At 38.9% G+C, this 25676-nt stretch overlaps 1 protein-coding gene across 2 annotated transcripts in view; it reads left to right on the top strand.

The window, feature by feature from the left end:
- Positions 1-25676, top strand: part of bbs4 (Bardet-Biedl syndrome 4) — a 122296-nt gene that overhangs the window by 71550 nt on the left and 25070 nt on the right. For both annotated transcript variants that reach the window (XM_076302728.1, XM_076302735.1), the window contains exons 5-14: positions 3679-3790; positions 4407-4479; positions 10655-10708; positions 10794-10921; positions 17163-17217; positions 17516-17584; positions 17684-17836; positions 17958-18129; positions 23702-23771; positions 23865-24009. In XM_076302728.1, coding sequence (XP_076158843.1) covers positions 3679-3790; positions 4407-4479; positions 10655-10708; positions 10794-10921; positions 17163-17217; positions 17516-17584; positions 17684-17836; positions 17958-18129; positions 23702-23771; positions 23865-24009 — 1031 coding nt within the window. The remainder of the gene's footprint in view (positions 1-3678; positions 3791-4406; positions 4480-10654; positions 10709-10793; positions 10922-17162; positions 17218-17515; positions 17585-17683; positions 17837-17957; positions 18130-23701; positions 23772-23864; positions 24010-25676) is intronic.

Here is a 25676-nt window from a genome sequence, read left to right as displayed (position 1 = left end):
CTTTATAGCTATGCTAGCGGCGATCATAATAAAAGGGGAAATATCCACAGGGAGTGAATACTTTTTTTTATAGGTACTGCATGTAGAGATGACTACATCAAGGTAGGATAGATTAGACATGGAGCCCTGCTCCAGAATGATCTGAGTTTTGATCCCCCTATATTGATTTTCTATTGCTTTTCCTTTTAAATTGCTGTTGCTTTTAAGCAGTGATGTATAAAGTACTAGAAAGCAATACTTGAGTAAAAGTACAAGTATCGTACTAGAAAAAGACTTTGGTAGAAGTGAAAGTTACCTTTTAGAATATTACTTAAGTGAGTCTTAAAGTATCTGATATATACTGTACTGTAAGTATCAAAAGTAATTTTCTGATATTTAATGTACTTAAAGTAAAAAGCAAGCGGTTTTATTTTGAACTTTTGTGAACTTTATTTTGGCTTTCTTATAGTAAAGCATAAAGCATATTCAGGGTTTCCATATCTTCTTAATCTCACTCAGGCCACACACAGGCCACCTATGTCCAGCAGCTACTAATATGCCACTTGAAACTGAAAAGGTGTCTGTTCATCTTCAAATGTTTTCAAAGTTGACAGAATTCAGTGCCCGGGAGTTTCAGGCCCAAGACTGGCCAACGTTTTCCATAGTGGAAATTGGATAAATGAAGCAACATTTCAGCTCTTACTATCCTGTAGTTTTTATTAGTACCATGGTTAAACAAATGTGTACAGTAAAGGTTATATAATAATTCACTTCAACTGAGAAGTTAACAAAAAATATTCCACTATTCCACAAGTTAACAAAGAAAGAAAGAAAGAAAGAAAGTGTCAGGGTTCTGGCTTGAATTTCTACTTTTCTGTTATGCCCCTGCAGAGGTATTTCACAAAACCTAGATAAGGAATTAAGCTGGGATTTTTAGGTTATCCTGGATGAATTTAGCCTTGACTTGGTTTCACAAAAGAGATGGCACATAAGTTACCATGGGGATTTATTCTCTGCACCTAGCCTGGTCCCGACCAGGCTAACAGCCAAGCTAAGTTCATTCTAATGGTAATTATGTTGTCTTATTGGTTCAGCTAGCTGTCATTCACATCAGACCTCCGTGCTAATTTTTAAGGAGCTTTATTACATTTATAAACTATTTGATAAATGTATTTGTTCACAAAACAAAACAGATTGTCTGCCTACTACCATATGGTTATTATTTCAATTGTGATAGCCTTATAATTATTAACATAGGCCTAGGTAGCCTACTCATTGTTTGCTTATTTTATTGATAGATGTTTGATGAATGAATGAGCCTACTGTAGTTGATTGGAAGTAGAGGGGCAAGTTTTCGAAGGTATTTTCAACTATAATATTAAGGTAAATCATACTATGTGCATTCTTTGCAGTGGCAAGCGCTTTCTTAATGATGTTGCGTGCCGAGACAAGGAAGCACTCACACGTGGGTGCATACGTAAATTTGCATTCAGTTGGTCTACCACGCATACTTCTGCTGTTTTACAGAAATAGCCATGATTCACCATTCCAAAAAGGATAACTTTACTTCATTGTTAGTCTATATCAAAAGCGGTTGTTCACTTTGTGTGAATGACGCTATTTTCCGCGTCTTTTTTATTCCAACCGTGGGCACTTTGGAGCAGAGACGAGAACGCGCACACATCCTGAATTACTTACACCTGGCTTGACATAGTCGCTCCTACTCATCCTGGATTGGCATTAGTGAAACGAGTTGAGCTAGTATGACCAGACAACGCTATGTCAAACCTCGCTTTATCACTTATCTTGGATGTCTTAATTCTGCCTTTGTGAAATACCCCTCTGGTCTTGACTGCCATTTGCTTTGTTTATTTTGCCATGTGGCAATGTTGTTGTTTTGATCCCGCCCTCACCTGCCTTGTGTCACTTCCTGTAATTGCAGTTCCCCTCCATTTTGTCTGTGCTCACCTGTTTCTCATTGTGCTGTCATTTAGATCCAATCACCCAGTGTATTTATACCCTGCTCTTTTCAGTTCAGTTTGTCAGTTCGTCACAGTTGTGTCTGTGTGTCGTGCTCTTTCTCTGTGACTCTTGTTGTGGAGTTTTTTGACTATTTGCCTGCCTGTTGTGTTGGACTATTGTTGGACTACTCCTGCTTGCCCTCTGGATTATTTTGCCTGCCGTTGACTGCTCTTTCTGCTATTGACCTCTGCTGCACTGTGTTGAACTTGTTACAAGGAATAAAGACTTGTTATTGCAACTGCTACTAGTCTGCTTTTGGGTCCGACTAGAAAACCTGACAGAAAGAAAGAAAGAAAGAAAGCCTTTGAAATGTAGCCTATCCCACGCTTCCACAAAGAGGCATATTGAACTAATATTTATGCTACATGTTTTTTGCATGGGTAGGCTATATTGTTGTTTGGTGATTTAGCCTACTCCTTTACTACACCCTCTTCTGAACAAACAAGGCATATTTATCATGTAGGGTAATTGCTCTTTCTTACATTAAATAACTTTAATTTATCCTCTCTACTTGTCCCTGTAGTCATGGCCTCCTCATCACTAATTTCGGGCTCATCATTTTCAGTGGTTGACTGGTTGATCTGCTGCTCAGTCTCTCCTGGCCTCTTTCTACCATCCATCCTTCCTGACGCTTGTGTCTACTGTAGGGCCGGCTCGGCTATCCTTATCTGAGAAAAACGTTTTGGAAAAGACGGGCTATATGGACCCAACCAACTCTTTTTGGGAGGGGATAACTCCCTCACGTAGGCTACAACCCATGCAGAGTCATTGCATTGGTGTCATGCACAGAATGCGGAGCGTGTCCTACTGAAAAGATAGACTAACGTGACAAATGTCAATATTTTTTTCATCGACCGGCCCAAAAGTGAAGCGGCCACCGGGAATTATCCGATTACCCACCCCAGGCCTGATTCAGTCTTACTCTTCTTGGACTGAAGACAAGTCCTGCGATGCTAAATAGCCTTTCACAGGCCGCTGAGGCAGGTAGCGGAGTGTTCAGCTTCACAGAAAGCTGCCAATGTACAGAAACATTGCTTGCAAATACGGCCATGGGTGTATGACGTTATCTTCACCACTACCCTGTTCACCGAGTTTGCCACTATCGTCGGGGTGGTCATCTATGATAACGGGAGGTCCTCCAGTAGGTGCTTGTGCTTCCATGGCGGTTTCAGTTGTGCGTCCTCCTCCTTTAGCAACAAACAATCGCTGAAATAGAGCGCGGAGCGTGCGTAATGCAATCTAGGAGCAGTGATTCGCCAAACCTCCCTTATTGCAGTCGCACACATTTCTTCTAATTTTATGTTTTAGTAACGAGTAACAAAGATGCTTAGTGGAAATATAACGGAGTAAAAGTATACATTTTATCTAGGAAATGTAGTGGAGTAAAAGTGAAAGTTGACATAAATTTAAATAGCGAAGTAAAGCACAGATACGTGAAATTTCTACTTAAGTACAGTAACGAAGTATTTGTACTCCGTTACATTACAACACTGCTTTTAAGTACATGTTCTAATAAATAACTTTTTCATCTACTTTTTAATACCTGTAAGTGTTTTCAGTGTTATAATACATGATTGTCAATGTAGTTTGTAGATTGTCAATGCTGTAGTTTCGGGATATCTTTTGTCTTGAATGGTCACATTGATTTCAGATGGATGCTCATTACTTTTGTTGCAGCTCTCATCTTGCGTATGGAAGGGAAGATTCAACACTCTCTGGAACTGTTCCAGAGCTGTGCCATCCTCAATCCCACCAGTTCTGACAACCTGAAACAAGTGGCCAGATCACTGTGAGATATTTTAAAGTAGAGTTTTAACATTTCCAAACATCTTTGAAACATTGTTGAATCTTAAGAGTGTATGATAAATGCCCTCTCACTGATTTTGATTAAACTTGGCTAATTTGAAGGGTGCACCTAAAAACGCCACGGTTATTCAAGGTAACCTTGGTTCTGAGGAAGAGCATGAGACGTGAACACTTTGGGGATGATGTGACTTTTGCACAACAAACTTCAACCAACTCTGACTGAATGCTCCTTACTCCCCATTCAAGGAATGGGTTGGTTAAAGTTCTCAGCACAGGCACGCATGGAATGGATTATCCCCGAAGTGTTGACATTGAGCCATTCGACCAAAAGAGAACTCAAAAAGCCAGTAGTACACAGACCCAAGTAGCTCCAATGAATAACCTTCTATTTCAAAATCATTTATGATACAAAATATATTTTCAGATTTCAGTGTCAAACTCCTGCTAGGTTGTTCCAAAATTCAGACTACTTTTGCTTGTTGTTTAGGTGGACCCTTCAAACCGGCTGAATTTCTTTGAAAATAGTGATATTTGTATTGCCTGGTCCTCTCGAGGACACATGGGTTTATGACCATGAGTTGTCTCTGTCTTTTGTTAAGTTTTCTCCTTGGAAAACATAAAGCTGCAATAGAGGTTTACAATGAAGCTGCTCGGCTCAATCAGAAAGACTGGGTGAGTCTTACTCTGCAACTGCATGAGCTCACAAATTAAACATTCCTATCATACATGTTATTGCTGAATTATTGGGATCCTGCCTTAAAGATTTAAGATGCCCTGTAATGGCCACATAAATAAAGTATACATTCATTGATACTAATATGGACAAAACAAATAAATAGTTCTGATAATTGTTATTAAGAGCAACAAAAAGAGAATATAAGGTGCTCAATAGCCCAATCCCCACTGTTGCCCCAAAGACGTGCGTATTGGAGCAAGTCGAGGCTAATCCTGCCCCAATGATTACTTCTCGGGCATAATCACACCTAGGCAGGGCTTTTTCGGGACTAGTTTCTGGCATCACTTTTACCCTAGGGGCAACAAATGCTTAGTTGTGCTTGAGGCGGTGTCAAGGTGAAAAGCAGGACTGTCAGATAAGGGGATTCAGTGCCAAAACAAAGGCAAGGCTGTATTACTGGCAATTTTAGTGTGAGTGAGAACAGCCAAAAATAGATAATGGCAATAAGAACCAAGAAGTTTTGATTTACAACACTATCAATTTATGTGTGAATTTCTAACCACAAAACGTGAACATGGATGTAGGGATATTGAATTAACGTTACACTTTGAAATTCAGAGTGTAGCTCTTTCCATAACTAGAGGTTACATTAGACTTTTTTTTGGCAGGACAAAATGTCCGGTAATATTCCAGAATACTCAGAATATTCTCTCATACTGAGCAGGATTACCATTTGCAACAACAAATCTTCAGTCGGGGCAGCCGTAGCCTACTGGTTAGCGTTTCGGACTTGAAACCGTAGGGTTGCCGGTTCGAACCCCGACCAGTAGGCACGGCTGAAGTGTCCCGAGCGCTGCTGTTGTTGCAGGCAGCTCACTGCGCCGGGATTAGTGTGTGCTTTACCTCACTGTGTGTTCACTGTGTGCTGAGTGTGTTTCACTAATTCACGGATTGGGATAAATGCACGGGATCAAAAGAGTATATATACTTATACTTAAAACTAACCTGTCTCACAACTAGGGCTGTAACGTTATGCATATCGAAACCGAAATTTCGACACTCATATCCACAAACCTGTGTCGCGTGTGAGAAGGTAGAATCGCAACACACCCCTTCTAGTGTTTCCCGTATCACTTTGCAGCTTAGGCTGCCGCCTAAGAAACACACGTCTCCCGCCGGTAATAAATAAATCTTCATTTCATAGCTCATGTAGCTTTCATTGTAGAACTATGTGTGCAACTTTACCAAACAGTAGCCTATAAAAGTTTCCTAAACCCTCTCTCCTTGCAATTGTCTCTCTCTTTCTCTCTCTTTGGACTTTATCTTGGTGATCTAAAACGCATGGTCACTGGCGAATAGCTTAGGGGTTTGTTAAGTACACATTGAGGGTGGTTTTGTTATCAAACGTTATAATGGGTGAGTTTAAACCAATGAAAATGACATCTGTCATTCCCTTTAACAGCAAGCAGCGCAACTTCAAACATTGCATCTGTATTTTGATTGTCAGTGGCACATTTGAAGGAATATGCTTGCACGCGACACCATATGGACCAGATATTCCACTAAACCATGCTTTACTAAAACCTAGCAGAGTATAGCCTACACGCATCAGCACTCTTCTATTATTTGAACTCATGGCAAAGTCAAACTAAATTCACAGTGGTGCCATAATCAACGACAAAACAGTTATACATAGTTGATTACTTTCATTATTGACTGACAATGGGTTACATAGGCTGAAAAAAACAACACTTACCCCAATAATGTTCAAATGACTGAATAAAAAAACTTAAGGACAATTATCGTGCAGAGGAGTTGCTGCTTACATCTTCTGATAGTGCATCTTCAGCTGTGCTTCATATGCACCTTTTGCTATAGACCAGGTTTTTCTTGGTCAGTGGCGAAATGCTTTTTAGATAGTATTTTTAGATAATGCGCTAGACCAGTGGTTCTTAACCTTTTTTCAGTGATGTACCCCATGTGAAATATTTTTTCAGCCAAGTACCCACTAACCAGCGCAAAGCATTTTTAGTTGAGAAAAAAAGACTTAAAACTGTGCCATCCGTGCCAACTGTGACATCCGTGTCTAATTTATTAAACTTTGGAACCACGACTCCATCCATAAACTTCAACCAGGACTCCATCGTATAATTTTATTAACTTATATTTTCCTGAAATATTTATTAAATAATTGTATTTTTGCATGGATTCTACTTTTTAAATCTATGTATATTTTAACCATAAGCTGTTTTTAGGGCATTTTCACTACCTTTATTCATAAGGATTTATTCTGGTTATTGTAAGTGCCACACACACATATTATATATTGTTTTTTTCAGCAGAGTCTATGCTATCCAGATCTATCCATGTATTCCATGTATTAGTACTAGCATTGATTTTATTTAGATTTTTTTAAGAATTAAAATATAAAAAGTTTATTATAAAAATTCTTATATTTTGACATGTATCTCACCACAGCAAGCTCATAGCTCTACATGCATTTCATGTGTGTGTAGGGCAGACTGTCCTGAATCTGGCAACATCATTGCCATGGTGGAGGGATTTTCTGGGGCTGAGCAATTTACAGACATATGTGGTGTGCGCCTTACAGAAATAATTTTCTGCGCTCCATATCTGTGACACGAACTGATCTGACCTGACTTGACCCGAGTTTACGCCAGAGGAGGCTCCTTCATTGAGGAAAGGGAGGAACACCCTCCCTAAAATTTCAGAGAAAAATAAAAAATATATAAAGTGAATTACTAATCTGATAAATTACTGTTAATATTACTATTTTTAACACTTTGAATGAACAAAATCGTTCCCCTAGGTCAAAATGCCAACAGCACCCCCTATCGCAATTGAAAATTACTGTATGGAGGAGCTTCCTCCTCAAGCCCCTCATTGAAGTCCATTATAAACGCCCCCAGCGGCTCGTGAATCACGTCGTTTTCAATGGCCAAGGGAGGAAGCTCCTCCGTACAGTAATTTTCAATTGCGATAGGGGGTGCTGTTTTTAGCGGCAACGGTTCAAGAATGTTATCTGCAGTCAAACTACGAATCTTATGTTGAACGGAAAGCTTGTTTTTTGTTCGTGAAATAAACAGTGCAATGGAATCAGAGGACAATCTCAAATATTTTATACATTCAAATACACTGATAATGTTTATCAAAGCAGGAAGACCAGCTCCATATTCATATTCCAAAACAAGATGGTAAGTGTAGGCTACTGAATGCTACATAGTCAGACAAATAGGCTACTCATGGCTAATTGGTAACGTTAGCACAGAAAACAATCAGCCATAGCCTACTGCTGGCCTATCACATACGTGGACAGTTCACTTGGTGATAAAACATTTTTGGATAGTTATGCGTTGTTATAATCATCCAAGTTATGCCTTAACTAAACAATTGTTAAATAAGGTTCTTGTTGTTATGTTCTTGTTTTCACCGTTCTAAATGTATCTTTGGATGGTAACATTGTTAATGAATGTTTCAGACCATGATGCATTCCTTTAATGACGTCTTCAATAACATTTGCCTTTCGAGTATGCTTTCATAAATTCCCACTTAGCTATTACAACCTGTCTTTAAATTATAGCGATTTGGCTTTAAAAACAATAGCATGTTACAAATAACCACATTTAAGGTCTATTTTTAATGGTAAATAGTTACATGGTTTTATAAAACAAGTGTCTATTTTTATTATTATAGACTTTTCTGCCAATGTATTACACTGAGCAAAACCTCCAGACTTTCCGTAATTTTGCACATCTGGAAAACAGTATTTCATAACTACACCTACATATCTTCCCTGACTTCCCAGACCTAAATTTACATTTATTTACATTTACATGTATTAATTTAGCACTATTATCCAAAGTGACTTATATATTTAAATTATATTACAAAGTCCATTGTCCCTGGACGAATTGTCCCCCCCCCCTCCCCCCGAGAATGTCAGAACAGCATTTATTGCACAACATTGCCAGTTAAAATGCTACATAGTACATACTGCTGCTATAAATGTGTCTGGGTAGGCGGCCTACATACTCTATTGTTCACATATGCCACCAACACCATCACAACCTCACATTTGCCACTAACGCCAATCAGGCAGACATTCCTTCCTCCACTGGTTTACGCGTGTGTGCCTATGGTGCCTGCACTCATGATTCTCTACAAGTTTTTACTGCATTGCCATGAACAAAGTAAAGGCAAAAAAAGGTGTTTCTTGAAGCCTTGAATTGGATGCCATACAGGAATTTGGTAGGATCTCAATCCCGGATTATGAACATTCTTTGCCATAGAGAAACACACAATAGCGTTGGATTATAAACATGCTTTGCTACAAAAACATACAAAAACGTGAGGTAAGTCGAGCTATATGAAGTTATTATTTTGCTGTCACTTCGTCTGTTTTATAACCCAGAAGGATTTACTTGGTATCAAATGATAGCTCCGTGTCTCCTCTTTCATCTGACATGCGTGGCAGATCTATGTGTTCGCGAGTAATTCAAACGAGAGTAGCCTAATGGGTGCACAGGTGAACGCAGAGAAGTATAGACTGTAAATATGGTGCAATTTGATTTAATTTCATGGGTTTTTTTTATTTTCATACTTTAAAGTACAGACAAGTGTATGGTCTCGTTGGAAAGCCCCACTTCTGTCATGCAATAAAGGTTTCATCTCGCTGCGATGTAACAGAAAAGAAAGGGTGTGTTTTTTGACGCACTTTGCGTCAATCGGGTTCTAAGGGTTAAAATCTCACGTACCCCCTGGAGTGCCTTGACGTACCCCCAGGGGTACGCGTACCCCCATTTGAGAACCACTGCGCTAGACCACACAGTGGGTTGTTAATTACCACACCCCTGAGTCCATTGTTCAGTAAAAGAGACGGGCATGGCAAAAAATCTGAGTACGATAGGAATAAGCTTTGCGTCATGATAAGAATACGCTTTGCGCTGGGTCAAAATAGGGCCCTTTCTCTCTCTCGCTCAAAGGACTATGCCCCTCAGTATACAGATTTAATCCAAAAAAAAACATTCACGATCGTGAAAGCATGGACGCATAGAAGACGACCAGGGTTCTAAATTAACTTTTTTGATCACCAGCCAGTGTGGCTGGTAACTTTCTAAAGTTACTAGCCAATCAGAATTTCTACTAGCCAATTTTTTTCCAGTAAAAATAAGAGAATTATGAGTTTATGAGATGAGTGTCACTGAATGCATTTGATCATTTTATTAACATTGTTGGCATGAATACATACCACAAAATATACACAGAAAGTGCAAACACTTCATTTCATGTTTGGGATCTCTATCTATCTATCTATCTATCTATCTATATCTATTTATCTATCTATTTCTCTGTCGATATCCTCATCCCCTGCTTCATTCCTCTTCTCGCCCCCATAAGTCTGTCCCAACCACCGGCACATTTAGTTTAATTTTAACTTTATAAAAAGGAGATATCAATTATCATCAACAAGCCAGCTGGAAGTTGCCACTCGTTTTCTCTCCCCCTCGTGTGTGCTCAGACGCGTTCTCAATTAAATGCAGTAGCATAGGGCCTACTTTCAAGTTGGATCTGTATAGAGAGGACCCGAAAAGTATCATCTTTATGTAACATGCTGTTGATGATACTAACAAGAGTGAAAAACAGTTTGCAGTACAGCTACTATTTATTGGCTAAATGTTGGTCCCTCCTCTGTCTCTATGCACAGTGCGTGATGCGTGTGGTGGTGGTGATCACTGATCAGGCAACTTTTTAAAACTGATCATTCACTCACCTGGACTGAGGATGTGCACAGGATATATTTTCAAAGTGAGGGGGACCAAATTGTGAGCAAAAACCCAGATAGTGAAATTAGGCTTCCAGATATCGGACCACCATTGACGACCATCATAATATTTTAAAATATGTTTTGATCAAAATTGCCAAAATTGGAGAATGGGCAGAATGCCAGATCTGCCCTCAGACCAGCTTCTTGTTATGTGAGAAGTCTCAGCTTTTACACTTAGGCCTATGCAATTCTACTTTTATTATTTTTGAGTTATTTCACACTGCTTGGGCCAATGGTTGAATACTTTTAACAGCTACATGGAATGTTGGCATTTTATGAAGCCATGAATGAACAAGAGTGTAAGATATGAGTATCTTTATTTGCAGGAAATGAACCACAACCTGGGTGTGTGTTACATGTACACAAAAGACTTCAGAAATGTAAGTTGCAATTGATATTATTAGGGTTTGTAAATTCATGTTTCTCTGAATAGGATGCAACTAATGATTATATTTTTTCTTGCAGGCAGAAGATCAATTGAATAGAGCCCTACTATTAAATAAACATGACTTGACTTATATGATGCTTGGAAAAATCTGCTTGCTTGAGGGGGACACTGCAAAGGCCATTGAAGTGTACAAGTGCGCTGTTGAGTAAGTAGTAGTAGTACTAGTTGGAAAACTATTTAATATATTTACTATTTAATATATATCTCAAGTGCCTTGCTCAAAGGCACAAAAGAGGCAACGGTGACTTGAGATAGATCACAAACATAGGCATGTTGTTTGGTTTAAAGGGATACCAGGCAAGCCTGATGCTTTTTCTCTATGAAGCTCCCCCTACCGTCTGTACGTGTCGATACGTGTGCGAGCCCTCGCTCGGTCTGAAGCTCTTTTCCTTTTCTTTTTCGCTGCTTATTCGCCGGCTCTGCCATTATACACACGTTTGCAACAATCGCTAGCATTTTGTTAGGCCTCTGTGCTGGGGATGCAGGATGTAAATTGATCCTGCTTCTCGCGATGTCTGAGACTTTGTGAGACTGAAGGTCGGCGGGTAGGATACAACGAACTTGCAAGTGGGATATTCTTCCTACAGGCAGTAGGGGCCGGCGAGAGAGCCTTCATTCGCCCCGTAATAAGTAATTTAACCATATACTGACTTACGAAGATGATTAATTAACACAAAAACGTTGCCTGGTGTCACTTTAATGCCAAACAACTTAATGGAAATCGTGCCCACAATTTGCACAAGGGATCATGGGACTGGAACGTTGTGGATAACAGGCTTGTGCAAAATTCCAGAATTGAATTGAAACTGGCTCTTAAATTCCAATTAAATTCTTGAATTTCACTTGCATTTCAATTGAGGTAGCAAACAGGAAGCAGAATTGCAATTTGAATTGTGCACAACCCTAATGGATAATTGATCTGAATTTCTCAAGCTTGATTGCCAGTAGGCTTAGCATGACAGTTTTTTACTTGTTAAGATAAATAAGATAATACTTAAATGTCCTTTTACACAGAAATCTGTCTTGCATTACAGCTCAGCAATCAGCAATCAGCATAGAAAGACGTTATTTGTTGTTTTGAGATGAACTAGGACTGGGCGATATGGCTGAAATAAGGATGTATAAGGATAAAGTGTTTAATATCAGTCATTATCAATAATCATTGATATTTTTCACCTACTTGAAATAAGGACCAGAAGGTTTTTTCGTTTTTCAATTTAAACACTTTTATTATAAAGTTAACCTTTTAAACATCTCAGTTATTAATCAAGGCAAACAGGGAAAAGCCTCGGTTAGGGCTGGGACATAGTGTCGGCGTAATCGATGACGTCGATGGAAAAATACGTCGACACAAAATATGCGCGTCGATTCGTCAAGCATAACGCGCACCCCCAAATATTTGTAATTTTACACCTTCAGTGTTTCCCATACGTTGACTAATCTGTGGCGTGGCGCCACGAAATCAAAACCGGACTATTTGAATTAAAGATAAGATAAATCCTTTCATTGAGCTGCGCTTTTTATGCACGCAGCCTTTCCTTGCCCCGCCCGCTCTCTCTCTCTCTCGTAAAGAGCCCGCTGCCCCTCCTCTGCATGTGCATTTAACAAAATATTCACGATTGTTGAAGGATTGTTGTTGCCACATAGAAGCATTGCATAGAACACGGCGGGCTAAATTGCTATTAAATCCGCTTAGCATCGTGACCATGCTGCGCAAATTTGTTCAAAACTGCTGCATTAAAGTTAACTCTGCTAAGGTCTTATCACAACATAGTACATTGAGGAGACTAAACTAAGTTAAGTTATGCAATCAAGCAGTATCTCAAAGCTAACGTTAGAATACTGTTTGGATGTCGAGTTTAGCATGCTTACTTACAGCTGCTCGTCAATTTCGTTACTCATGCAGGGCTCAATTTATTGACTCTGACACTGAATGTTTGCAAAATCCCGATGTAAGCAAAACACTTGAAAGTGTTTTCCAAGACTCAAAAGTGCTTGTCCCAAGGAAATGTACGAACCGTCATTTGAACTAACTACGTTAGGAATTGCATCCACACATCAGCAGCGTATGGAATGTTTTTTGTGCCAAAATTAAATAAATAAATGAAATATGAAATCAATAAATGAAATATGAAATAAATAATTAAAAGTTGAAATAAATAAATGAAATATGAAATAAATAAATAAAAGATTAAATAAATAGTTAAATAAATAAAAAAAATATATATTAATAAATAAAAGATTAAATGTAAAAACCATATATACATTGACATTGACATTTACATTCCATATGCAAGGTCTTGCAATGTGCCATGAAATAAATTAATACGTCAGTCACCCATCAAGGCGGGACCTAGCCGCTGATTGGTTGCTGCCTAAAAAAAAATCAAACTTTGTGAGCATGACTGGCTGATCATAATAAAGTCATTGATAGAAGCTAAAAGCTAGTGCTACTGCTAACAGCCATAACCTAGGCATTTTCATTCAGAAAGATTGTGTGTCTATGTTGCTAACTCTTGGCTGTGAGTTATGAGGACGTAAAAAGCATCTAGTGCTGTCAAAAATCCTTGTTGGCTGCTGAGTTATACCCTCATATTGAGAACTAAAAAGTCTCTGGAAAGTTGTGGACACTGCTTTGGGCAATGTAGCAAGCTGGCACTGACACTCACATAAGAGTTCACGGCATGGGCATCTCAACCTTTATTGTTTATGTATCATATAACAAATTAGGTGAATTCAGCTCAAGTGAAGTTAACTGGGACGTCTGGGCACCCTACTATAAATAGAAGCAATAGCAAAGTCGTTTGCCATAGATAGAAGTTCGCTTTCTGTAGATGTCGATAACTAGCTAACGCTTGTGCTAACTGTTAGCGCTAGCTCTAGATGTGCACATAGCATGTCTATCAACCCTCAGACACAGCAAACAGACCCATCAAATGACAGAATGCTTTCACGCCTGATATCTTCCCAAAAGTATGAATTTAGAATGAAATCCTTGTTGTTGTATGTTTCGTGAGTTATGATACAAGTCTGAGCTATGTCCTTAGTCCAGTGGTTCACAGGTAGCAAGCCAGTACAGTCTGACTCAGGCAGCAATCAGTGGTTAGGTCCCGCCTTGATGGGTGACTGAAGTATTTATTTATTTCATGGCACATTGCATGACCGTGCATATGGAATGTAAATGTAAATGTCAATGTATATATGGCTTTTACATTTAATCTTTTATTTATTTATTTATTTCACATTTTATTTATTTATTTAACTTTTTATTTATTTATTTAATCTTTTATTTATTTATTTCAACTTGTAATTATTTATTTCATATTTCATTTATTGATTTCATATTTCATTTATTTATTTAATTTTGTCACAAAAAACATTCCATATTTTAACTGTGTTAGTGTTACAACTGCAAGGGTTCCCTCACGAACGTCTTAAAGTGACAGGCACTCAATTAGACCTATACACTACTGAACTTTATTAAATGCTACCTCTGACTAAGAATGCATTACTTTGCACTTGTATAGTCTTTTATTTTTGAATTTTAAGAGCAATAAACATATATTGCAATGTTAAGGAATTCATGTTTTTTCATTCAGATATGTAAATCAACATACAAATTGCTATTAGTCAATTAATGGGGAGATAATCGATAATCGAATTGAATTGCCTTGGTTGCTAGGTAACCAAACTATATACAAAGCTGGCATAATATCTTTAGACTGCTGACAAACTGACTGTTTTATGCGTTCACTGAACAAAGATTGTGGAAATTAAACACCCCTTTTCCATCAGAAACATTATTTGTAAAAAGCATAAGGTGGGTTAATAACGACGTAAGCGATTATGATTGGCTAAGGCAGAGTCATGTTTCATGATAGCCAATCAGAGCCAGTGTTTTTACACAATTGCCAGCACACGCGCCACACACGCACAACAGCTAAAATAGAGATTCGACGAAACAGCAGAGGTCAGGAGCAATCCGATGGAAAGTTGGCATTTTCAAGGTGGAGATATAAGCACTACTTCAAATTCATTGTGGTCAAAGGCAAGAACGTGCATGTAATGTCGACATCCGTTGTAAGCATCTCACACACGCATCTAAAGCTAATGGCCAAAAACACCGATACCTCCACAACAGATGATAGCTCGCCATCCACTAGCAAGGACTCGGAGCAAAGTCCTCCAAGCAGCAAAAGCTAGATCTTTCTGCCTCACAACAAAAACCTATGACACAGGCTGAAGTCAACCGTAGGTCTGTCGATGTGCAATATCTTGAATTTCCCCTTGGGGATCAATAGTATCTATCTATCTATCTATCTAATAAATATCGAAAGTTACGTAGCCTACAAACACCTGTCTGTTCTACTCATTTCAACTGGTTGCTCAAAAAATCCAAATTCTTTGACATAATATAGCAACTTTTTTTTTAACAGTAACGCAAATAGTTACTTTCCCTGTTAACGAGTTACTCTTATCATAGAGTAATTCAGTTACTAACTCAGTTACTTTTTGGAACAAGTAGTGAGTAACTATAACTAATTACTTTTTTAAAGTAACGATCCTAACACTGTTTATAAGTGTATTAGTTATCCACCTCTGATGGTAATTTTGATACCACAGATGAATAGAGACCCAGTCAGACCAATAGTATGAAAAATCAGGAACAGAGTTTATTTACAATGATGCGCATCAAGGGAGAGACAGCATGACTTCACCTAAAGATCCATCAGCTGCTCTAACTAGACACGGAAATAGTTAGGGTTTAAGTATCCTTCCAGGAGATGGCGTTGGTCATCCCATCACAGTGGACTACACTGAATCAGACTCTGATTAGTGGCAACCTGGTAATCTGGAGCAGATAGCTACTGACGCAGCCATGCAGAACAGTGAAACACTGCAAAATCATAATATTCCCGCTTATCTCTAAATACAGTCACACACAGATATACACAGGGACAAAGTGTCAAAGTGACCCACTAATGAAAAATGCAGAACATTAAACCACATATTGGAATATTGGACATAATGTTCTATTCCACTTTCTCTCAGCCTTTATGGCTGGAATATTTCATCAAATACTGCCACTGGAAAATGCACAAATGATAAATGATATAATGATATAAATGATTATACAATTGTTTCATTAAAGTTAGATCCAAATAAGCAGGTATGACTAGATACATAATTTCTTCATAAGTTGTGAAAAATAGCTACACATGATTGGTGTACAATAACAACCACAGTAAATCAAAAACAAACCATCACGACAATCAAAAAAAGAGCTAGTAAACCAAAAAGACTATATTTGTTTCATCTCTCTAAGCTATCCAGAAACTGGTCTATATAGTTTCTATATCAGGTTGGGTTAACCCCATTAGTGTACCACCTTTTCAGATTATCAACCGATTTAGAGGCCTAACGAGACATTGAGAACTTTGAAAAAGCACTGGTAGTTTACTTACAAGACGATTTATACAGACAGTATCTTCACGAAGTTTAGCGTTTGCAGCCATCTTGAATTTAGTCACGATAAGTCGAGCGACGAGTAAGAATGAACAGGTATGATAAGGGATCAGATTCCAAAAATAATTCCGTGGAAATGCATGGATTCCAGTTGCTGCTACTGGAAGAAACTGGAATCCATGCATTTCCACTGAATTATTTTTCGTGACTAAATTCAAGATGGCTGCAAACGCTAAACTTCGTGAAGATACTGTCTGTATAAATCGCCTCGTAAGTAAACTACCAGTGCTTTTTCAAAGTTCTCAATGTCTCGTTTTAAATGTCAGGGCCCTCGGAAGTCTACCAATGAAGTGTGGAGATACATTGAGCCTCGTAAATGGTGTAAAACAGTGATTTATTTGCATGGCTAGCCCGATGCCGAAGCACCACCATTGAAAAAGCTGTTGGTAGCATCGGCTAACTAGCGCCAGATTTTGGAGTGCAGGGGACAAGCCGAGATGGGCTATGAGACATACGTTCACACTCGGTATCATGTTTCAACACACTTTAGGTCAATATCACACCGGAATTCTCCTTTAACAAGCTGCTTGTTAACACTTACAGGCTGCATGTTAACTGTTAACAAATATGCTTGTAAGTAACTTAAAAGGCTGCTTATTAACACTTACAAGCTGCATGTTAACAGTTAGTTAATGTTATTAAAGGATAACAACAGTTAACTAACTGTTAGTAATGAATTGTTAACTATTTATTATGCACTGTTAATACCTAATAATGTTATTCTAACATTACGTTACCCATATTTTTTATTGATATTGATTACATGCCTATCGAGATAAATATCGCTATTGTGTTATCACCCAGCCCTAAAATGAACACCTGTTTAATGGAAGATGGTAAAGTAGTCGTTGTAATTTCAGGTCGTCTCCTGAGAATACCGATTTTTTGGCAACACTTGGACTGCTCTACATGCAGGTAATGTTATACTGTCATTTAAAGAGCCATTTCAAAGTTTGCAACCAACTACTACTGACAGGGATAAAGGCTGGCTAAAACCTAAAAATGTGTTTCTGGCTGATACATTTTGTTACTATAGTTATGTAAAATCTCGAAAAAGTACAAGAAACAAGTATATTGTATTTATATCTCTTTAACATGCCTATGTATCGGCAATCCTATACATACAATCCTATAGTGTAACAGCAGTTAATTCAATCTTTATGATAATTGTGTTGAAGTAGGCTTTTATTTGTGTCTTTTCTTCACATTGAAGAAAGGGAAATATCAGAAAGCTTTTGAATACCTTGGAAATGCTCTGACCTATGATCCCAACCATTACAAGGTAGGTGGTAGGTAAGCATTTTTCTGTATTTTCTGTATTTAACAAGTGTTAAGTGTATTTAAAATTCCGACAGCTATGTTTGTGTTTATGCTTCACTAGGCTATCCTTGCAGCAGGCAGTATGATGCAAACCCATGGGGATTTTGATGTAGCCATGAATAAATATCGTATTGCAGCCTACGCTGTCCCCGAGAGCCCTCCATTGTGGAACAACATTGGCATGTGCTTCTTTGGGAAGAAGAAATATGTCGCTGTAAGTGTTTGTCATGTATCCATCTCTATCTTGAATATCTAATCATTTCCTTTCTTGTAGTTGATGATGTTCACAGTTTTTTTTTCTCTTGTTCATTCCACCCCGTTTCCCTCTTTTTAAGGCCATCAGTTGTCTTAAGAGGGCTAACTATCTGTCACCATTTGACTGGAAGATCTTGTACAACCTAGGGCTGCTACACCTGACCATGCAGCAATATGCCTCTGCATTTCACTTTCTCAGTGCTGCCATCAACCTCCAACCTAAGATGGGTGAACTCTACATGCTGCTGGCAGGTTAGGAGTCTCACAGAATCTCCAGTACTTACCAGTGACTTCTTTTATGGAACTTGTTCTTGTTTTACTTGTTCATTTGGATGAAATGACAAAAAAAGAAAAAAAGTATTTACTGAAAGACGCATAATTTTAATACAATTTTAAACCCTGGCAAGTACATAGTTTAAAAGTTGAATGTAGATAGTTCAATGGATTTTGATAGACAGAAAGTTAAGTGGATGTTGATAGGCAGATTGTTTAAAGTGCCCATATTATGACTATTTTTCAACAAGTTAAAATAGGTATATGAGTTCCAGAAAACATGTTTCTGAAGTTGTTTGCTGGATATAGCTTGTAGGAAAAGATTCTTACCTACCTCTATTACACTCTTTTTCAGTCCCTTTCAACGTGTGCTGTTTCTGCTGCTCATTACATATTAATGAGCTGCTGCTCACTTACCCACGCCCCACTCCATTAACTGTTACCAGGGTCATTCGTGCCAAATCAACAAATGCCTCCAGCCTCGCCTGACCATCTTGGCTTTGCTTCATACTTTATGTCAATAATGCTAAATATTACCCAACAACTACTGTGCAAAGGTTTAAGCTTGTATCTACATTATTTTCTGAGATATGGAGGCTTAAAAAACAGTTAAACTCGTAGGCTTGGTGCGGAGAGGTGGGGTGTTGATTATGCAACGTCTGAAACACGGCAATTCAAAATCCCCTAACATCTACTACACCTTCGTTTTACATAGTATAGTTAGGCTACAGAACTGCATCTTCTCAGATGAAGCACTGTGATATTATCTTGGTCAATAATTGCCAATTAGATTATTTAGCGTCCATGTAAACAAGTCGGTTGAAATCTTTAATCAGATTCATTTCAATCGGATTTAAATAAAAATGTCCATGCAAGTCCATGCTAACACAATGGTTATGAAGAAATGTGTATATGTAACTGACTCATGCCGAAACTAAGTACACTACCAACCTAATTCGTTTCCAATACCCCAGTGTTGAGAGGACGAATTTAGCCCCTAGCTGACACTTACCATAATCTCTATGTAAAACGGTTAGCTTGCTAGCTAGCTATCTAACAGTGGAACTTAAGCGGTCCCCAACCACTGGGCCGCGGCCCGGTACCGGGCCGTGGGACATTCCTAACCGGGCCGTAGCCTACGACATGAGTTTAAAAAAAATGCATGCAAACTAAACTAAATTTAATTCGCAATAATGTCACGTTTTTACATGGCATAGGCCTATATGCAGTTGTTTGATTGCACGCATGTTGGCATTTTGCAAGGTTTATTTTCTTACGTCTGTCTGTCCCGCCTTCACCACTTTACATATTGCCTTTAGCGCTGCGCAGCCTCAGGTCAGCTCACTTCACTTGATCAGTTCTTGGCGAACGGTAGTGTCACACGAAGTTAGCTAAACTGCTAGAATGAGCAACAAAAAACAAGCATCTTTAGCACTGGCCAGAGTGTTTGAGTTGCGAGAGCCGCTGCAGAGATTTCTTACAGAAAAAAAAGTCACCGTTAGCTGCACATTTTAGTGATGAGGACTGGGTGTCAAAACTCGCTTACCTGTGTGGCATATTCGGGTTGCTTAATGACCTCAACCTGTCACTCCAGGGGAGAATGACGACTGTCTTTAACCCTTAGAACCCGATTGACGCAAAGTGCGTCAAAAAACACACCCTTTCTTCTCTGTTACATTGCTCCAGAACGGTTCGTCGCAGCGAGATGAAACCTTTATTGCACGACAGAGCAGAAGTGGGGCTTTCCAACGAGACTACACACTTGTCTGTACGATCAAGTATGAAAATTAAAAAAAATCATGAAATTAAATCAAATTGCATCATATTTACAGTCTATACTTCTCTGCATTCACCTGCACACACATTACTCTAGTTTGAATTACTCGCGAACCCGTGATCGCATCGATATGGCAAGCATATTAGATGAAAGAGGGGGCACAGGGCTATCCATTGGTACCATGTTTATCGATCCTTCTGGCTTATAAAATCAGACGAAGTGACTGCAAAATAATAACGTCATGTACACAAACCAACGCTGCACACTCATTACTCTCGTTTGAATTACTCGCGGACCCGTGATCGCATAGATATGCCACGCATGTCAGATGAAAGAGGAGACTCAGAGCTATCATTTGATACCAAGTACATCCTTCTGAGTTATAAAACAGACGAAGTGACAGCAAAATAATAACTTCATATAGCTGGACTTACCCCACATTTTTGTCTGTTCTTGTGGCAAAGCATGTTTATAATCCAATGCTATCATGTGTTTCTCTATGGCAAAGCATGTTCATATTCCGGTTTTGAGATCCTAGCAAATTCCTGCATGGCATCTAATTCAAGGCTCACATTGCATCCCAATTTGTTCAACAAATAAACACCTTTTTTGCCTTTACTTTGTTCATGGCAATGCAGTAAAGAGTTGAGAATTATTATGACTGCATACACACAGGCACGCAGGCTAACACGCAACCTCGGGTCAAGTCAGGTCAGATCAGTTCGTGTCACAGATATGGAGCGCAGAAAGGTAATTTTTCATCACTAAATAAAAAATGGCATTTATTTCCGTAAATCACACAGCAAATATTTTTGTAAATTGCTCAGCCCCAGAGTATCCCTCCAACATGGCAATTATATTGCCCGATTCAGGACAGTCTGCCCTACACACACATGAAATGCATGTAGAGCTGTGAGCTTGCAGTGGTGAGATACATGTCAAAATATAAGAATTTTTATAATACACTTTTTATATTTTAATTCTTTAAAAATCAAAATAAAATCAATGCTAGTATTAATACATGAAATGATGGCAGATCCGAATAGCCTAAACTCTCCTGAAAAAAACAATATATAATATATGTGTGTGGCACTTACAATGACCAGAATAAATCCTTATGAATAAAGGTAGTGAAAATGCCCTAAAAACAGCTTAGGGTTCTAAGGGTTAAACTGGCAGATAAAGTCACTGTATTTAAAGCCAAGCTTGATTTGTGGGGACGAATGGGAACGGGGTGTATTTGATATGTTCCAAACAGTAGTGGGGGTTTTGGGAGAGACTGAGGGGCCCTTTCTCTCGCAGCTGGTGCGCGATCACCTTGTTGCGCTTTCAAATGAGTTTGAGCGTTACTTCCCATCCTCCAAAGATCCACGGCAAACCAATGAGTGGGTCCGCAACCCATTTGTCAATATCCAGAATAGTCTAACTTGTCAGCGCAGGAGGAAGAGCAGTTGATCGAAATTGCAAATGACGGTGGTCGAGTGTGTATGAGGAAACCTCTCTGGCGGGTTTTTGGATCAAAACCATAGCAGAATATCCTGAGATAGCCGTAAAAGCGCTGAAAAATTTTGCTACCATTTTCCACCACGTATCTATATGCGAGGCCGGGTTTTCTGCAATTACTGCAACTAAGACCAAATTGCGCAATCGACTGGACATTTCAAACACACTGAGAGTGTCACTGTCTTCCATCACCCCCAGATGGAACCTACTTGTTGCAGGGAAACAAGCACAGGGCTCCCACTGATTATATTCGTAATGCACGTTTAGTTCCCATGTTTTGTTCCCATATTTTGTTAAGCATGTTCACACTTGATGTAGCTTCAAGTTGTTAAATTTTCATAGTTCATAGGCCTATTGTTAAATTTTTACTTCTTCAAGTTCATGTTTTTCACATTTTTAAGAGTTCGTTACCTTCATTGTTCATACATAACTGGAGCTAGTTCTTTTCAAGTAATGCATGCACAACACATATGGAACATGGAACCCCCAACCCACTACCCCCCCGCCCCCCGGTCCGTGAAAAAAAAAATGGGAATCAAACCGGTCCATGGCACATAAAAGGTTGGGGACCCCTGGCCTACAACATAAGCTTAGCTATCTCACCTAGTTGTAGGAAATATGTAAGTGATGGAATTAGAATGAATCTCATGAACAAACAGATAACTCTTACACCAACCTTATTTTGTGCATTTTATTCACGTTTGTTCAACGATTTAGTACGTATAAATCCTTTTCCCTGCCCACTTCGATGCAGCTCCATAGGTTTCCATTATATCCACGTAACGTAATTGCCCTAAAAGGAGGTGGTAGGTGGGAATATTGAAATGTTTCGGCTTGTGACGTCAAAAGCCTTGCCGATTTTGACCAGCTCACCCTGGAGGCTGAAGGCAGGATACATCCAGAAACCCTTATCTCACTCAAAACAGCATGGATGTTTTTTTTTCCAAGTTTGTATGCGTGTGGAAGCACCAGAGACACACAATAACACATCAAATCCCAGAAAAAGTGGGCACTTTAATGGATGTTGATAGATAATTTAATGGGTTGATGGTTTAATGGTGGGTGAATGGTTTTAAGAAGATGAATGGAAAGAAAGTTGGATGGAAGGTGCCTTATATCCTTGTAGAATGGAGAGAAATACCAGTAAAGAGAGTTGGCCTAGTTTAATGGATGTTGATAGTCAGAAAGTTTAATTGATGTTGATAGGCAGAATGTTTAATGGACGTTGATAGGCAGATTGTTTAATGGATGTTGATAGGCAGATAGTTTAATGGATGTTGATGGACAGAATGTTTAACCCTCTAAGCGGAAAAGTCGCAAAATTACGACAAACAGCAACACTGATTAAAACAGACAGTTTAAAAGTTGAATGTAGATAGTGTAATGGATGTTGATAGGATTTAATTAGCCCTTTATGATGTCATAGTGCCAATGCAAAGTCTATGGCAAAAAATAAGCTTGTTTTTTTGTTAATATCTCAAAAATAAAAAATACATTCTTCAACTGTCCTTTTCAAAACCTACGTTACAAAGTTTGAATGAAGTTTCTAAGTTAAACTGAATGCTGAAGCTAAATTACACGCAGAAATTTGGTTGGAATAAGGAGAAGAAGACTTCGGATAACAGAACAGTGCATTTTCATGCACTGTAATTAACTGCACAGTGTGTAGGAAGCTAGTGAACATCACTTCATCGGAATTTAGATGACACTGGGGCTGCATCCCAAAGTTCTATTTGTATATGGCCTCTCTCCTCGGTCCTCCAGCTTGTGCCCCGGAAATCATTCAAAGCTCTACATCATCGAGGATGTCTCATTTATCTAATTGTAACCAGAGGAGGTGAGAACAAGGAGAGAGGAGTGAGGCGAAAGGGTCGATATGTGAGGAAACACAACAGCATCCTATGCAGAAGCCTTTTCAGTCGGAATTATGCGATCATTGATCCAAGTTCCCTCCCACGTCTATCAACTTTCAGTTTCCAACAAGTTTGTAGGGATTTATTAGCTTTTAAAGAGAGGCACACTGCTTCCCTTCTTGCTCAGAATGCTGGAAAGGTTTGTGTGTAAACAAAAGGAAGGGATTTGAGATTTGTCTCAAATTGGTCTGATGATGGAGTAGTCAGTAATTTGGGCCTGTCAAAAAAAGATAGATGAAGAAAGCTATAGAGGGCCAATCATACAAATAACAGAGCATAATTCTGAATTGTTGTAGTACAGGGACCTAACAAAAGACAATGTTATTTTTATCTATTTTTCTCTTTACTCTGTCAATAGTTGCATTGACCAATCTGGATGATGTGGAGAATGCACGACGGTCCTATGAGCAGGCTGTACTTTTGGATGGGTATGGATAGGTATAATGAGGATTTTTGGATGGGTACAGTGAGGACTTTTGGTGTAGCATAGTATTGAAAAAAATACTTTCCTCTTCCTACAGGTCCAACCCTTTAGTAAACTTGAACTTTGCAGTTCTGTTGTACAATCAAGGAGATAAGAAGGAAGCCCTGCAGCAGTACCAGGAGATGGAGGAGAAGGTCAACTCACTTATGGAAAACAAAATGAACATAGAATTTGATGCAGAGGTAAAGCTATACAAACCTAACAGTTCCTCATGAAACAAAGTATCAACAGATGTTTACCTATGTAAAAGTCTTCAAAGTATAGTTTATTTAAAGCTGCAGTTGGCAAGTCTGACAGATTGAGGGGACTTAGCCAAAATTTTGACTGTTTACAACTCTCATGCCCCTCCCCCACTACCACCGAGCACCCTCTCATCGAGTTTGTGCTCGTCAGTGCGCACCAGACTGTGATTGACAGTCAGATCTCACACAGCCCTGCTCTGATTGGACCAGAAGAACCGGGAGCTGTGGATTTTTGCAAAACAAATAACAGGGTCTAGGTGGAGGTAGAAGTGTGGGTTTTTTTTTTTTAAAACCGGCTGATTTATGTTGTACTGTCGGTGTCGATTTCAGTGAATATGATCAAAAAAATCTTGCCAACTGCAGCTTTAATGGCTTCAAGGTTTTATTGTTACAGTATGTCCTTAGAGTAATAGGTTGCAGGCATGAAAACTCTTTCGGCGAAATTCGCCGTTTTGAATCCAAAATGGGAGACGTGGTTCACGTAGATCCGATGAGAAAATATTGTGTGTAGGGGGGGGGGGGAGGGGTATGGGGTTACAACTGAGTTTACAAATCACGCGCAGACGTGAACGCATCTTGATGCGTTGTCAGAGCCCCGTTAAAACTTGTCTGATCCAGCAACGAATATGTGAATGCAGCCCCTATGCATTTAGCCTATTAAACAGTGTAAGCTAATTTTTGCAAACAGAACGCTTGCGCTGGAATAGCCTCCCTGTCTATGTGACTGCAGATATATGCATCTGAAATGTCAGCTGGATTGTGAGCCTGTCGAGGAGAGATGCTTATTGATGTCACAGGTGGGCTAGTTGAAACTTTCAACTTCTGTCATAGACATAACCAGTTAATTTGATGAAGAATAGGCTACGTGCAGTTTGAGCCATCTAGATCGACAAAAGGTGAAGCAAATAGGCATACTTTATCAGTATAGCAAAGGCTAATGTGAATAACTAAATAGTTTAATTAAATGCTCCTAAACTGGTTTTGTCGAGTTCAGAGACAAAAGCAGTGTTTGACATGGTATGCTGTCTTTTAATAAACGTTCAGTGGCCTGATCAGTAGTCTGTGTCTACAGGGTACAGTTTAACATGTAGGCCTAATGTGAACACTGTTCACACAACTTTATTGGTTGGTTAAACACACTAGTACAATGGCACAATCTGTAAGTAAAAACATTTCAAACCAATTTTACAAATTAAAGCCTAGTCTACCCTACCCAAGTTTATTTATTACCTGGTTTGGTCCAACAAATATTCAGACTAGTTCTAATTCTAATAGTCTAATAGTACTATGAAGTGTCCATTAGGCCTATGCAATCTGATAACTTCAGGCACAAAGAAAGAAAGAAAGAAAGAAAACTCATGTAGATTACTGAGGAGGAGAGGAGGGCCAGGCTTAAGCATGTTGCCAAACAGCGCAAGCGGGCCCCTTCACACTGGCCCAAGCCAAAAAGAAGAAATAAAGGTATTTTTTGGTAAAAATTAATCATTTTGTAGTTTGTTTACTTTATAAATCTCTGGTTTTAGGCAACTTCATACTCTATGGAAGCTATGCACTATTGGCAACGATGTCACTCAAGCTTGTTTTGCTATGAAACGGCCATTTCCCTC

The sequence above is a fragment of the Alosa pseudoharengus genome, unplaced genomic scaffold (genome assembly GCF_046254945.1).
Source record: "Alosa pseudoharengus isolate Yale_2024_CS ecotype anadromous, Long Island Sound unplaced genomic scaffold, YU_APseudo_1.1 YU_APseudo_1.1_scf_10, whole genome shotgun sequence".
Lineage (NCBI taxonomy): Eukaryota > Metazoa > Chordata > Actinopteri > Clupeiformes > Clupeidae > Alosa > Alosa pseudoharengus.
This window is presented reverse-complemented; position numbering and strand designations above follow the sequence as displayed.